General features: G+C 29.8%; 1 protein-coding gene across 1 annotated transcript; it reads left to right on the top strand.

Annotated features, from left to right (window-relative positions):
- The first annotated feature begins 1692 nt into the window (after window positions 1–1692).
- Window positions 1693–5951, top strand: LOC105791196 (uncharacterized). Its single transcript, XM_052633995.1, has 4 exons — window positions 1693–1923; window positions 3112–3234; window positions 4841–5209; window positions 5286–5951. Exons 3-4 carry the CDS (start codon window positions 4847–4849, stop codon window positions 5898–5900), a joined length of 978 nt encoding a protein of 325 aa, XP_052489955.1. The 5' UTR covers window positions 1693–1923; window positions 3112–3234; window positions 4841–4846; the 3' UTR covers window positions 5901–5951.
- The last annotated feature ends 11281 nt before the right edge of the window (window positions 5952–17232 follow it).

The following is a 17232-nucleotide window of genomic DNA, read 5'->3' as shown; positions in this document are numbered from 1 at the left end:
ATTTACAATTTTCATCAATTTAGTCCTTACCTTTTAAAAATAAATAAAAATGAAGAAATATTTTTCATATTTTAAATAAAAACATAAAATTAAAAAATATAAAATATAAAATTATGAAAAATAATAATAAAATATTTAAAACTGAAAAAATAATTTTAAATATATAAAAATCAAAATTCAATGTTGTCTAGAATAAAATTTAGATATATTGTTTTGAATTTTTAGAATTTAGAGTTTTGAAAAATAAAATTTATGAAAATTTTAAAAAATATACTTTTCAAAATAAAGTTTTTTCATTTTAAAAGTTAAATACCTTTTTATTTTTATAAAAATGAAAATTTTATATAATATTTTGATTTTTAAAATTTATATTTTATATTTTAGAATTTTATTAAAATTATTTTATATAATTTTTGAATTATTTATATATTATATATGTTTTTTTTACATTTTAAATTAATATATTATATATAATATTAAAAAAAATGAGGGTGACATGGTGCATTCTAATAAAGCCACGTAGACTGTCAACAGTTGGTCAACATCGATTAATAATGAGTCAATTTTTTATTTTAAATAAATTTAATTGCCATATGACATATTTTGATTGGTTGGATGTACACATGACACATTCTGATCGGTGTCACGTGACAACCAGTTTTTTTAATGCTGTTACAAAAAAAAAAAAACTAAACCAAAATGATAGTTTAAATATCAATCTAGGAAAAAAAATATTTAAATATAAAAGTGAGAAAACAAACCTAATTTGAGGGCAAAATTCAGCATTAAGCCTTTCTTTTAGTAAAGAGGCAAGAAAATAAACTATCCACTTTGCACCGCAGTATAAAACTACTTCCCAAGTTTGAGTCCCTGGTAATCAGTTTAGAGGCATCTTTAAGGCTTGAGCAACTCAGTTGAGAAAGACTTAAAAATCCTTTTTCCTAAAGGGTAATAAATATTATTATAATGCTATTTTTTCCTTTTGGCTTAAGGCGGTAAGAAATCCTCAAGTTTTTTTTTAAAAAATAATCTTTACTCTCTTTTTTTCCACTTATTTGGGTATTTGAATTTTTAAAATGCATCAAAAAATTCCTCAAACCTTTTCAAAAATAAAAACAATTAAGCTTCAATTTTTTTTTACACTCAAATGGGTACTTGAACTTTCAAAGTGCATCAAAAAGACTCTCAAACTTTTTTTCAAAAAAGAAGCAGCAATTAAGCCTATGCTTTTATTAAAAATTAAAAAAATAAAATCAATAAAAGCTATAAATATTATTAAATTTTAATTAAAAATTAAAATTAGAAAAAATAGAAAAAATAAAAAATAGTAAAAAAATGTAAAATTTTATAAAAATCGTAAAAAAATATAAAATATATAGAATTATAAAAAAATTATAAAATTTTATAAAGTCATAAGAAAATTATACAAAATGTAAAGAAATATAAATTTCGTAATTTTTTTTATAAAAATTATCGTACCGAAAGAAGCATTTTATAATTTTTCTATAACTCTTACACCATGTTTGGTTGGGTGTATTGGCATAGCCATTAGACCCTTATTCCGTGGGCCCCAATTAATCCCACTTTAATCCTTTGTTTGGTTCAGTGTATTGGCTAGTACGGGTCTATTACATTACAGACCTAATCCTCAAAATCTATCGATTTCTAATCCTTTCCTTTTGCTCAGTTTAGGTCCTGCTTCAATTTTATACCCTGTTTTACCCTCCCGATCGACGCTTCCCTTTCCATCTTCTGTTTCTTCCTTCTAGCTTAGGTTTCTGCAGATTTGCTCCCTCTGTCTCTCTAATATTTTTTACAACACAATTTACGCTTGGCCTTCTCAACCTTTTCTTTTCTTTTTCTCTCTGTCACTCTTTCGCTTGCTCTCATTTGGTGGGTTTCCAAGTTTATTGCAACTGAAAGGTAAACCAAGGTTTCTAACTCTCTTTTGCTCTCAAACTGCTTTAATATTTGCAGCTCTAAATTTATCGCTGTTTTTTTCCCTGTTGATCCATTAGGTTCAAGAAATTGAGTTTTTTTCTGCTTCAAATTTGATTTTGAGTGGTTATTTTCCTTCTTTACCATGTCAAATTTTAAGTTTGATTGGTTTACTTTGATGGGTTTGTGTTATTGGATTAATTTCTATGGATTCCTGTATTTTAATTAGCTTAAGTTCCGAGTAGAGTTCTATTTTCCAATCTCTACAATTCACACAGTTTCACAACAGTCACTGTTCTTTCAAAAATATTTTCTTTTGTATGAATAATCTTTCTTGAATGAATTCAATTATCCCATACTGAAGAAAGGAGTAATAATCTTCTTTTATCAACCAATAAATCTTAAATATAATTCTTGCTATCAACCCAAATCTAAAATCTTACTACAAAGTACAAACCCACCCTTTTGCCACGAATCTCTAGAGCTAAAGTAGTTGTGGTCCATGGCGATTGCAGCAGCAACTGTCATCGTTCCATTGGGTATTCTTTTCTTCATCTCTGGCCTCTTTGTCAATCTCATTCAGGTTCCTTTTTGGGTTTTATTTTTTATTTTTGATATATTCAATGAGGGATTTGCTTCATCTTTTGATTTGATTAAGTTTTTTTTTTTGGTAATTATTGCTTTCTGGTTTTCTATTATTCTTTCTTTGTTGAATGTTGCAGTCTGCATTTTTTTTATTTCTATTTGTTTTCAAATTTGTTGTGGTTGCTTTGAAAGGAAAATGCCGGTAAATGGTTTTTTTTTTTTTTAATTTCATCTTTTGAGCTATTAATGAGTTTGCATAAGTACATTTGGGCTTTGAATCTACTTCACTTCTGAGATAATAAAGTTTAGGAGCAAATGAAAATTACATTGGGATATTTGATTTAAGCTTGTACAAGCTGCTTCTTTTGTTGCCTTGTTTGCTTACTCCTTTTTTCACCATACCAACTTAATGCTAAAAATGGGACTTAGAATTCATTTTTGTTGCCTTTGTTTTTGTAGTAATCAAAATTTACTGTGTTAGATAAGTTGATCCAGTTTGTTTCATTGGCTGATGTGTAAAACTTTTTTTTTTTGAATATCATGGTCAATGACCATTTTCAATCTTATACCTTCTGGTGTTTTTTCTAGGTGGTATGCTTTGTTCTCATTCGGCCTCTGTCCAAGAAGACGTATAGAAAGATCAATCGTGTTGTGGCAGAGTTGTTGTGGCTTCAACTTGTATGGCTTGTTGATTGGTGGGCAGGAGTTAAGGTGCTAATAAGCTCCTTTATTGCATTGTTATAGTATAGTCTATTGCTAAGATCCTCTGGCGTAGTATAGTTTAATGTTGAAACCTGAGACAACAATTTATGATGATCAAATGCCTAATTTCTTTATATTTCAGTTTCCAACTAGACTAAGGTAGGTCTTAAAAATAATCTTTACATTGTAAGTGCCCTGATATAAAATCAGTAAAAGGTTTTCATTGCGTCCTTTGGAATTTTGAGTGTGATTGTGGTACTTTCAGTCAATGATTATGATTGAAATTTTCGCAACCTCAAATTGATATTGGATTACTTAGTACTGACACAAAGATACTAGAAAATTGTATCGTTGTGTGGTGCAAAATTTACTGGGGTTTGATTAACTTTTTAGTTCCATTATTTGCTCACCTATTCCTTGTCTCGTTGAAGCAGTCCCCTAATACTGGGGTTTGATTGAAAATTAGCATATGTGATCTCATATACTTTACCAGGAAATATAGGTTTGATTGAAAATTACAAAACTTTATCATGGAGCTTATATTCCACGTACTCAGTTTTCACTCCTAGCTTGTCGCTTGAGGAATTTTAGTTCAGGTATTACTCACAGATATTATGAAATGTTACACATCACATATATGATCTTGTTTGTGGTTGAAACTTTAATAGCAATAGAAATTACTGATAAAATAGGATATTGTAATTGCACCAGCCGAGCTGCTGCTTTTATGTTATTATGGAGGCACTAGGCCATGTTGCTTGACCATGTCCTAATCATTTTGGCAACCTGAACAATTTTAGTGATGAAATTTTATTGCTGCTATAGTAGTTTGTATTCTAATGAAATGTCATCTATGTCCTAGTCATTGATGATATTCTAATGAAATGTCATCTATGAGTTTGACTGGACATAAATGTTTCATCGGATTATGAGTTTAGTAGTAGATTCTAGAAAGATTTGATATTGAATTGCATAAGCAATTGCTGTTATTGTTCTTGGATTTGTTTAAACAAATATTTTTGTCTCACAATTTATGCCAACAAGTATATACAACAAGTCTATTTAACAAGTCCTTCCAAACACATTTTTAATTGGTATTAAAGCCTAATAACAAAAGCTTTTGGTGTGATTTTCTATTTGGTGAGTTAAAATGAATTTTATGAAGGAAGGTAGCTCAACTTCAAAACTACTTTTGGACAGAATAAACTATGCCTATTGGAAGATTGAGATGTGAACATTCATCAAGTCTATTGATAAAAGAGCTTGAAAATAATCTATTTAACTAGATGAGAGCCTCCTAAAACAACAAGCTTATATGGGTAACATATTGTAAAATCAAAAGCACAATGTATCACTAAAGAAGATAAGATTGTAAACTTGACATTCATACGAAATTATAGGATTTCTTGCACTATTGATTACTTAGATGGGGCGTTAGATATAATACAATGAATAAATTGTAAGGTGATTAAAATTGAAGGAATAAATTAGAAACATTTTATTAAAAATAAAACTAATTAAATGTGTATATTCATATACTACGCATTAATTAAAAATATTTTAAATAATTAAAATTAAAAATATTAATAGTAATTGATTTGTTTTTTTTCTTAAGATAATTATGTCAGGTGTGCAAGCTTCAAATGTTTCTTCTCAAGCTTCTCAAGGAACCAAAAGAAAATGGGTTCCAGAAGAAGATGCAGCATTGGTTTCCTGCATGGTGGACTTGCACAATGTTGGAACATTTAATGCTGATACCGGGTTCAAAGCCGATTATTTAAACGAGTTGGAAAAAATGCTAGAGAAGGCTTTACCCAACGCAATGTTGAAGGCTAGACCTAATATTGAATCGAGAATTAGGTTACTAAAAAGGGAGTGGTCAATCGTGTATGACATGCTTAATGGCCAAAACAATAGCGGTTTTGGTTGGGACGAGCATAGGCAGCTCGTTGTTGAAGATGCGGTTTGGGACTCCTATTTAAAGGTAAGAATTATTTCAAGTCTTTATTATCTTTTTTTTTACCAAACTTATAACTAATATGATTTCCTCATTTTTTTAGAGTCACAAAGAAGCTGCTCAATTCAGACATCGTGCTTTCCCTTACTACAACCAGCTTACTGCCATATACGCAAGAGATCGAGCGACAGGAAAAGATGCTCAAACAGCTGCTGATGTTCTTGAAGAAATAAATGATGAGGATGTACCTACTACAGATATGAATGAAGAAAGAAACTCATTCTATGACTGCGAAGCTAACGTCTCTTTGGATGACATGGATGTTTCTGCTACGGAGCCGCGACGAGATAGAGACCAAGGGGGCTCCTCATCTTCAAACAAGAAAAAGAAGAAATCTGATGCTCGTGATAATATGTCTTCTTCATTTAATGAGGCTGCCACTTTATTGGCTGAAAACATGCGGGCCGTTGGCGATCAAATCAGTAGGAGTATTGCCTCCGATGTGGTAGTTCAGCAGAAGTCAGAAGAATTCCAGATCATCCAAGAGAAAGCTACATATTTATATTCAACCTTATGGGAAATTGAAGGTTTAACCGTCGATGAGTGGTATCGAGCTTTGAGTAAAATTCCAGATCATCCAACTCAAATGCTCGTTTTCTTTAGTTTACCTTCTACTGCGCGATTGGAATGGGTCAGAAGATTTATTTCTGACCATTAAAAATCAATGTTCAAACTTTTTAATATTGTAAAACTATATAACAAATGGATTATGATGTAGAATTTCATTTTCATCTAGCATTTTCTTAATATAAGTTAATTATGTTTATGCGAATATAATTCTCAAGTTATATTATGATTTTAGTAAATTCATACAAGAATATTTATTATTAAGAATTTTATGAAATTATATATCATTATTAAATTATATTTAAAATTAATTATTTTAAATTATATAAATTCATATAAGAAAATTTATTATCAAGAATTTTATGAAATTATATATCATTATTAAATTATATTTAATATTAATTATTTTAAATTATATAAATTCATATAAGAAAATTTATTATCAAGAATTTTATGAAATTATATATTATTAAATTATATTTAATAATAATTATTTTAAATTATACAAATTCATATAAGAAAATTTATTAGTAATAATTATTTTAAATTTTATTAAATCATATATTATAATTAAAATATATTTAATAATAATTATTTCAAATTATATTTTATAGTATCATATATTATGATTTTAGTAAATTCATATAAGAATATTGATTATTAAGAATTTTATTAAATCATATATTTTAATTAAATTTTATTTAATAATAAATATTTCAAATTATATCTTATAGTATCATATATTATGGTTTTAGTAAATTCATATAAGAATATTGATTATTAAGAATTTTATTAAATCATATATTTTAATTAAATTTTATTTAATAATAAATATTTCAAATTATATTTTATAGTATCATATATTATGATTTTAGTAAATTCATATAAGAATATTGATTATTAAGAATTTTATTAAATCATATATTTTAATTAAATTTTATTTAATAATAAATATTTCAAATTATATTTTATAGTATCATATATTATGATTTTAGTAAATTCATATAAGAATATTGATTATTAAGAATTTTATTAAATTATATATTTTAATTAAAATATATTTAATAATAACTATATTAAATTATATTTTATAGTATCATATATTATGATTTGAGTAAATTCATATAAGAATATTGATTATTAAGAATTTTATTAAATTATATATTTTAATTATAATATATTTAATAATAATTATGTTAAAATATGGTTAAATTATTTATTATTGATATTAATAATCTTATTAAAATTTAATAACAATAACAATAATCATTTACCTAAACAAATTTATGCTAAGGGTATTCTAGTCATTTTAGTTTTTTCCATTATGCTATTATACCTCCATTCCATTCAACCAAACACAAGAATACTATTAAGCCTCTATTCCATTACATTCAACCAAACAATTGATTTGTTATTACGCCTCTATTCCAATACAGCGAACCAAACGTGCCCTATTGATTTTTATTTTTATCATTTTTTGCCACATGTCATACTGTGTTGCAACACGTGATGAATTTAATTTAAAAAAACCAGGGTCGTTAATTTTATAATTTTTTTATGATTTTTATAAAATTTTACAATTTTTTGTTTTTTTTACGATTTTTATAAAAAATTTCTAATTTTAATAACTTTTAAATTTTTATATTTTTATTAAAATTTAATAATTTTCTAAAATTTTTATTTTTATTTTTATAATTTTTTCTAATTTTAATAAGAGTAGGGCTTAATTGCTTTTTTGAAAAATTTTGAGTGTCTTTTGAAGCATTTTGAAAGTTTAAGTACCCAATTAAGTGAAAAAAAACAGGGCTTAATTTTCTTTTGAAAAGTTTGAGAGCCTTTTAATACATTCTAAAATTTAAGTGCTCACTTAAATGCAAAAAAAAACCTTAATTGCTTAAAAAAGGTTTGAGAGCATATCCTTAAGCATTTCCTTTTAATACTTTTATATAAAATCTTTAAATAAACAATAAACCACCACTAAAAATAAATTGACTAAAGATTCAACTCAATATTAATGAAGATGTATACAAATCCTTTACGATTCCAAATGACGTTCATTTAATGAATACAATTTTATAAATATACTTCACTTATACCCTTTTTTCATTTATATTGTAAATAGGAATACTCAAATAGTCGGTTCGGTTAATATTTAAATTGAATTATCATTCCATTAATCGAATTGAATTACCATTAATGGAATTATTCAAAATGTAAAAATTTTAAACCATTAATTGAATCAAGTTTTTTCAAATATATTAATTGAACGAATATTTTAATTAATTCGGTTGGTTAACCAATTAACCGAAATTTTATATTTTTGTCTTTTAGTTAAATAAGTATAAAACATATAAAAATACATTGCTAATTTTCATTTTTTTAATAGTTTAAAAAACTTTAAATGGAGGTGACAACAACAAATAAGACATTAGAAATACCTTAGGAATCCAATTTAACAACACTTGATTGTTGAGACTCAAAATGAAAAGGAAAAAGGTGTTGTTGTCAAGTTGGGATGCTACAAGTACAGGGTGAAGCTTTAGTTGAACTTGAAAATGAGTTGAACAATCGGTTCGTTAGCTTACTGCGTCAGTGGTTGCCGAGCCCAAGAGACAAAATAGTGTGGCATTCGCCATTAAGAACTGATGATCTAGTGTAAGACGGTTCCACAAAAGTGACGGTTGTCTAGAGTCAAGTGCCTCTATATTGTAAGTCTAAAATCTAAGTGGAGCTGGTGGTCGTAGGGCGTCCTCTTCCACTATAACTGGCTTATTCTGTCATGAGAAGGATCATCTAAAAACATAGGATTGAACCCAAGGAGGATCGAGATAACCGGAGGCTGGAATCTCTCAATCAAAGACTCTTTTTTCTCAATTCTGTTTCTCTTTACAATTTCAATTTCAATCCCTCCATATTTTAAATTCTGTTTTTTTTTCAGGTACGCCGCTTTTTCTTGGGCACGACTGTGCTCGGGATCTTGAGGAACAAGAAGTTGTACAAATTTCAGTCCTTGAGGATTTGACCTTACTTCCCTTATACTATTCTTTTCGTTATTTTATAGTGATATGTTATTTTTGGTACTTTCAACAACACACCAAATCTTGACGTCGTTGTCGGGGACTGGTAACATACTAATATTGTTTCTTTTGTTTCTTATAATCAAATCTGCTCCAGGTATTCGTGCGTTTGATTCAGAAATAGAGAAGACTGCGAAAGCTAATTGCAAGGAAACAAAGCTACATAAAAAGCAGTCAGAGGTGACAAAGTTGAGTCTAGGGTTAACAAAAACCCTACTCAAACACTAGAGAACAAAAAATAGGAGTCGATCCACCATAAGAAGTGCTTAACGCTAGGGTTAACGAAAATCTAAATCTAGCACAACAATATATGACTCAAACGATTTGGCAAATGGACGAAGCTCCCACAGAACAACAGTCGTTATGCATTGTACATCCTACTATGGGTACTAATTTTGAACTTAAGTCAGGATTAATCCAATTGCTACCGACTTTTTCTGGATTACAAAATGAAAATCCACACAAACATCTAAAAGAATTTCATATGGTTTGTCTTAGTATGAAACCTCAGGGCGTAATTGAGGATAAAATTAAATTACATGCTTTCCTTTTTTCCCTGGCAGACTCTGCTAGGGAATGGTTATTTTATTTACCTCTTGGATCTATCACAACGTGGGCTAATATTTCCCGTTTGTTTTTCAACAGATTTTTTTTCAGTATCACGCGCAGCTGAATTAAGGAGGGAGATTGTTGGGATAAGGCAAAAAGAAGTAGAGTCTCATTATGACTATTGTGAGTGATTTAAGAAGTTGTATGCAAGTTGCCCACAACATGGGATAACAGACCAGTCTCTTCTCCAGTACTTCTATGAGGGCTTGAAACCCATAAAAATGAATATGATAGATGCCGCTAATGGAGGGGGATTAGTCAACATGACCCCCAACAGGTAAGGGACTTGATCTCCACGATAGTTGTAAATACTCAACAATTTTGAGCCAATCCTGAACCCACTAGAAGGGTTCACCAGCTAAGTAATTCAACTTTAGAAGATAAAGTTGATAGACTTACTAATATTGTGAATTCTCTTTTTACAGTAAAAACAAGACCAACCCGACTCTGCGAAATTTGTGCAACACTCGAACATACAACTGATGCATGCCCTAGTTTGTGTGACGATACTATGTCCTATTTAGATGCTATGGGGAACTTTCGTAGATCGCCCCAAAGGCAATATGACCCCTATGCAAATACATATAACCCAGGATGGAAAGACCATCCTAACTTGAGTTATGGGGCAAACCTGCAGTATAACCAGCCATACCAAAACCGGTTCCCACAATAAATGCAAGATTCAGGTACCTCTCTAGAAACTATGTTTAATAAATTAGCAGCTAATATGCTTGATTTCCAACAACAGATACAACAACAAACTGTTAATTTCCAACAGCAAATACAACGGCAAACTCTTTATTTCCAAAAAGAAATAAATAATTTTTAATAGAAAATCGAGGCGTCTATAAGAGAGTTGACCACATCAATTGATAAAATAAACTCATAAGGAAAGCTGCCGTCACAAACAGAACCTAACCCAAGACAACACACAATTGCAATGACATTGCGAAGTGGAAAAGTACTGGAACCAAATCTTGACAAGAATCTTGATCAAGATTCCGCCCAAAAAAAGCAGGAGAACAATGAATAAGTCTGAACGAAACCTCCATTGCCCATAATTCAACCTCCGTTTCTAGGATGATTGAACCAACATCGGAAAGGTAAGGAGGAAAAAGAGATCCTCAAAAAATTCTGAAACGTCAAGATCAACATACCATTGTTGGATGCCATCAATCAAATTCCGCGATACGCCAAGTTCCTTAAGGAGTTTTGCACCAACAAGCAAAAATTGACTGGAAATGAAAGAGTAAGTGTTGGTTAAAATGTATCTACAGTGTTGCAGCGGATGATGCCAGTAAAATGTAAAGATAGGGGCATGTTTGTGATACCATGCAAAATAGGCCACTTAGAAATTTAAAAAGCTATGTGTGATTTAGGGGCCACCATAAATGTAATGCCTTTTTCTATTTATGAATTACTTAAAACGGGTTTTTTTGATAAAAATAGGTGTTATCATTCAAATTGCAGACAGATCTATTGTGCATTCCGAATGAGTCCTTGAGGACATATTAGTGAAGGTCAACGGACTTATCTTTCCTGCGGGCTTTTATGTGATAAAAATGGAAAATGATAATGCTCCTGGGTCTTCAGATATCTTGTTGGGGCAACCTTTTCTTAGTACTTCAAATACTAAGATTGACGTGCATAGCGGAACCCTCACGATGGAGTTTGACGGGGAGATCGTAAAGTTTAACTTTTATGGCGCTATTGTTATCTTAGTGAAATTTTGAACGTAAACCATGTCGACATAATTGACTCATTAGTAGGAGAAACTTTTGAGTCACCTTATGAAGACAACCCTAAAACGATGTTTGATGATTTTGAATCTGTTAATGAATTGTTGTCTCCGATGAACACTAAACTTCTACCTTCTGTTGTGCAGATACCAGATTTGGAATTAAACCCACTTCCCCAGTGTCTCAAATGCATATTTTTGGAGAATGATGAGACCATTGCCGACTTAAAAGGGATTAACCTCTTGACATGCACACATAAGATTTTCTTGGAGAAAAATACAAAACCAAAGCAAGAGGCGCAAGGACGATTAAACCCAAATATGGTGGATGTGGTAAAAAAGGAGAATTTCCATGCCCATACGAATGAAAGAATTCAGCTAGAACAACCCTAATACTAGTTGGGGCGTCAAGCTAATGATGTTAAACAAGCACTTGTTGGGAGACAACCAAATTTTAATTTTAATTTAATTTAATTATATATTTTTTCTATTTTTTTATTTTCTTGCATGTTAATATATTTTATTCTCCCTTCTTATATCCAGGAAAATCATCGAGAAGAAAAATTAAAATTGGAACGACATCTTAAATGAATGAGTATGTTTTCGAAAAACCTATATTCTACCCTAATCCAGGTAGGAATAACGCATCCTTGCTTTAAACTCACCCAAACCTACGCCCAAACACCCTTCCTTCTACACTTTTAAACCTTAATTTTTCACCTATATTCACCGAAAACTCCCTCAAGCCGCCATTAGCCTTCTCCTTCACCCCCACTGCCGATTTTTGAACCACCTTGGCTAGGACTAGGAGTCACGCCGCAATCGAACCCTACTTCACCATTAACAACCATTGGCACTAGTTCTCGGCACCCCAACATGTTGACCTTGGAGACGCCGAACCTCCCTCCTTGCAGTTATGCATGAACGACAATGACTACATGGGGAGTTTTTCTAAAACCTTTTTCTTTCGCATATTTGTTTTTTTTTTTCACATAGAAGACTATGTGTTTTTAGTAGGGGAAGGCATTCCTCATTATTTCTATCGTTTTATCTGCTATTTTTTTTTCTGTTGTGTTATTGTTGTTGCTGCCTTGTGCTCGTTTTTGCCCACATTTATTTTTTTAGAATATTCTGCCTTTTTTCATGCCTAATATTTTAACAAGAAATTGTCCATTGTTTGACCTATGAGCATGATTCCTATCTACTATTGATTTTGTTATATTGATTTCATCTCCACTGTGTTATTTCTATTAGGCTAAAATAATTATAATTAATAGAGTTAACGCTATCTTGCTTATAGTAAAATCGATTAAGTTTAAATGCAAAGAGGACATTTAATATAATTGTATGCTAAATTTATGTTCATGACTGTTAGGTAGTTGCCGGAACTTATTTTAGACACTTGATTATTTTTCCTAGTCCTCCAAAATTAAAATTCTGTTTCATGGTAATAATAAATTTTGATACCTCCATGGTTAGGGGTGTTCAGTCGGTTAACCGACCGGTTAACCAACCCGAAATAACATTAACCGAATTAATCGACCTTTCAAAATTTTTAACCGTTAACCGAACCGAAATTTTTTCAAAAAAATTAACCGAACCGAAATTTTTTCGGTTAATTCGATCGGTTAACCGAATTAACTGAAAATTATATTTTTTTTATTTTTGGTTAAAAATTAACCGAATTAACCATATTACCCGAATTAATCGAATTACCTGAATTACCCAAATTGAATCACTAAATAATTAAAAACATTACATAAGTCTTTGAATCACTAACATTACATAAGTCTTGAAATTAACACATAATTGAAATTTTATTTGTATTTATTAAATTATTTGTAATTTTTATGATTGGGTTGGGTTGGGTAATTGGGTTGGGTTGGATACTTGGGTTTGGATTGGGTTTAGGTGAATAGTGGACCTATTTATATATTATAATTTTATTTATTAATTTTTTTGGTTAAACAAAAAAAATTCGGTTAACCGACTGGTTTCAAACCGAATTAATCGTTAACCAAAAAATCAAAAAATAATTAACCGACTCCCGATCGAAAAAATTTGGTTAACCGACCGATTAACCAAATTCAGTCGGTTAACCGAATTTTTTCGGTTTTACCTGAATTTTGCACACCCCTATCTGTGGTTATGAGCGCAGCTTAAAACGTGACTGATTGAGTAACCGGGGTAGGGTGTTTGGGTTGTTATCCTACTTCACGTCAAAAGGTTGTGTGACATGGTAGGTAAAAATCCGCTAACCGGAATTAAACAAAAATTTTTTAGGAATGTGTTGGGCTGAGTACCCGGGGTGGGGTGTTTGGTTGTCATCTCTCTTCGCGTCAAAAGGTTGAATATATTCTAAAGAAAAGAAAAACATATATAAATATAATAAATTAGGAGTGCGTTGGGCTGAGTAACCGAGGTGGGGTGCTTGGTTGTCATCTCTATTCGCGTAAAAATGTTCAATATATTCTTAAGAAAAGAAAAAAAAAGAGAAGGAAAAACAAATAACAAATAATAAAGAATTGCATTTGGGGACTAAGGGTGGAAACAAATAGGGTGTATTTGTAAGTTTAATAAATTACCTAATTTTCATGAAATAATCCAAGTCGATTTTGCTTTTTGTGTGTTTAAATTGGAATACTTTTTCAGTTTTACTTAAAGTAAGCTAAATGTTTTCTTTATTTTCATATGCATTATGCCTAATTTTTATAAAAATTTGGAGTAATATTTCTTTCATGGTAAAATCTAAATTACACAGTGGATAGGAACCATACTTGAGGACAAGCATGGGCTAAGTAGGGAGAATTTGATAATACTCTGGAATGACATATTTTTATGTATTAATTACATATTTATTTTGAGTATGATCCTACTAATTTGAGCTATTTATGATTTTTTTATCTGTTAGGGATTAAATTGAAGGCAAAAGAAAATTTGGGGGTAAAAAGCATGAATTTGAAGACAAAATGTAACAGCCCGATTTTGACCCAAATCGGAATAGTAGTTTCAGGACCACAAATCTGAATTAGAAAAATATTTTAATATTATTTTCTGTGTTTATTATGTGTGAATTTGATTGTGTGAAATTTCCGTGTTTTAATTTTATCGTTTAAGTGTCCGATTTAATAAAAGGGTTTAAACGCGTAAAATAAAAATTTAAGGGTTAAATCTAAAAGCACCTAAATGTTGTTGTCTTTTTAAATGGGAGGATTTATGATGCAATAAGACCAAAAGTTAGATAGTGGGTGGCATTTGACAAGAGTAACCTTAATATATATGTTAGACATAATTATTAGTAAAAGGTTAATATAGTAATAAGGTAAATATTAACTTTATAATAAAAATAAGTTATGAAAAGATGAATATGTTCATCTTTGTTAGCCGAATATTGAAAAGGAAGGAACCATACATGGCTTTTTAAGTTTCGGCACTTCTTTAGATTGGTTAAGGTATGTTTTGATTTCGATTTTTGATGATTTTTTCGTTTTTGTAATCGTTGCTTCGTGTTCTATTTAACCCATGCTTTAATTTTAGAATTTGAAGGTGATTTTGAGATATGCCATTGATGAATACTTGAGCTTTATGATAGTTAATGATGAAATATGAAAGATATGTGATCGATTATAATGTTTGTTTTTGAATTTTTGATGAATTTGATTATTTTGGATTAATTTGTAAGAAAATATTAAATTAAGGGATGAGAATGTGAAATAAATGACATGCAAGGACCTATTTGAGTCTAGGGAATATTCGGCCAAACTACATTGTGATTAATTTGGAATATTTTGTATTTTGTGCAATTTGGACTAAATTGTAAAAATGTTAAATATCAGGGGCAAACTGGTAAATTACCCATTTATGTGTTCTTGGACGGAATTGAATGAAATTATGTTTGAATGAGTTAAATTTGAATGTGTATAGATCAAGAATTAAAGAAATCGGACTTGGATCGGGGGAAAAATAAAGTCGTCAATTAATCATTCCGTTCCGGTTTATCGCTGTTCGAGGTAAGTTTATAAGCAATTAGATGTTAAAAATTTCTGAATAAATGTTAATTATATATATGCTGAAATGAAATATGCAAATATATATAGCTGAATGCGTTTTAGTTCGGAAAGTAGAAATAGATGTAAATGCGATTTATCAATATTTAGCACTAAGTGTGCGAGTATGGAATAGCTACGACTATATGAACGGCACTAAGTGTGCGAAATTAAAATAATGATGTTGGGTAATGGGCACTAAGTGTGCGAAATTAAAATAATGATGTTGAATAACGGGCACTAAGTGTGTGATACCGAGAGCAACTTGGTTAGATGAGAAAGAGCACTAATTGTGCAATTTCATTATGACCTTGATCAATTATTTAGTACATGATAGTACAAGTATACAATGGATGAATAATACTTGATATCAAGGTAAGTTGGTTATTTCAATTGTGATGAGAAAAATTTACACGAGGTAAATGAAAGTTTATGAGTATATGAAAGTTTATATTCGGACAAATGGCAAATATATGTGATATTATAATTATGTTTTATATGCATTTATTTATGAAAGAGTACATTTGGTAAAGAGTGAGTATATGAATTGAATATGAGAATAACTATGTTATTATTTAAAGACCTATTTGGCCAAGCTGAAATTAGTTCATAGTTACATATTTGATATTTAAGTTTTGCAAGCTCGAATATGTATATATACGAATATGATTGCATTATTTGATTTTGTTATTGAATTATTAATGGCATTAAATTGTACAATTGCTTATGACTTACTAAGCTGTGGTAGCTTATTTTATATATGTGTTTTTCTTTCGGTTTTATAGATTTTGGAAGCTAGTTACGGGTTCTGGGATTGTCAGCGTAGTTAATCACACTATCGTCCGTTCATCGGTAATTATAGAAGTTAAATATAAAATCTATGGCATGTATAGCCCTTTTGAATATATTTTGAACGAAGTGTATATATATATATATAATAGGCCATGCGAAAATGGCTTGTTTATTTTGACATGAATGGTTTCATGCTTTGAATATTATTATGGTTGATGTTTTGGCTATGTTTTATAGATGGTTAAGACTAATATAAATGATGTTATGCTTTGGGAGATTTTCAATTTTGATGATTATGCATATTGGTTGTGATAGACAAGTAAAGATGATTGATATGATACGATGTAAGTATAAGTTACAATTGAATTCATGGATGGAAATATTTTAGTTTTGGCAATTGAGATTGAATTTGAATTATCATATACTATGTGAAAATGGTATATTGATTTACTATGAAAATTGAATGGTTGAAATTGGTAATTTGCATAATGAACATTGTTTATGGACTTGGTCTTGTAAACGACCTTTGATACAATTGAGGGATAAATATTATATAGTAAATATATATAGGATCGGCCTTGGTATGTTGTGCATGGAATTGTTTGAGTATTGATGTATTTGACATTAGTTAAAGTATAAGTATTTAAGCTTAATTGTATTCGGCTAAAGCGTGAGAAATTGACCGTATGAATAGTAATTATAATTATTTGATGAATAAATATTTGTATGCAATTTGATAGGTAGTTTTGATTGTTTGAATAATAATAAGTGAATATACTATAAAATTATACAAATGCTTATGGCATATTCGGTCCAAAGTTTATAATCGCTTGTATTTAAATGTGAGTTTTATATACACATTTGAGTCATTGTTGTTTGTAATTGATTTGTTAGTCGAGTAGGCAAAATGAGTATGACCTAAAGTGGTGTTTGAAATATTTTGCATAATTTTTAATTATGAGTTATGTGTTTATGAATATGTTCGATGCATGATATGAAATGACTCGTAATAAGTTGATATTACCTTTTTGATTTAATACTTGGTTGGTTCAGTAGGTTGAACATGTGTACATCTATGATTATTTGAATTTGAATTTGGTTCGGTAATACCTCGTAACCTTATTCCGGTGACAGACTCGGGTTTGGGGTGTTACACAAAAT

This window comes from Gossypium raimondii, chromosome 7 (genome assembly GCF_025698545.1).
Source record: "Gossypium raimondii isolate GPD5lz chromosome 7, ASM2569854v1, whole genome shotgun sequence".
In the NCBI taxonomy this organism is placed as follows: domain Eukaryota; kingdom Viridiplantae; phylum Streptophyta; class Magnoliopsida; order Malvales; family Malvaceae; genus Gossypium; species Gossypium raimondii.
The sequence above is the reverse complement of the archived record's forward strand: the minus strand, read 5'-3'. Positions and strand labels throughout refer to the sequence as shown.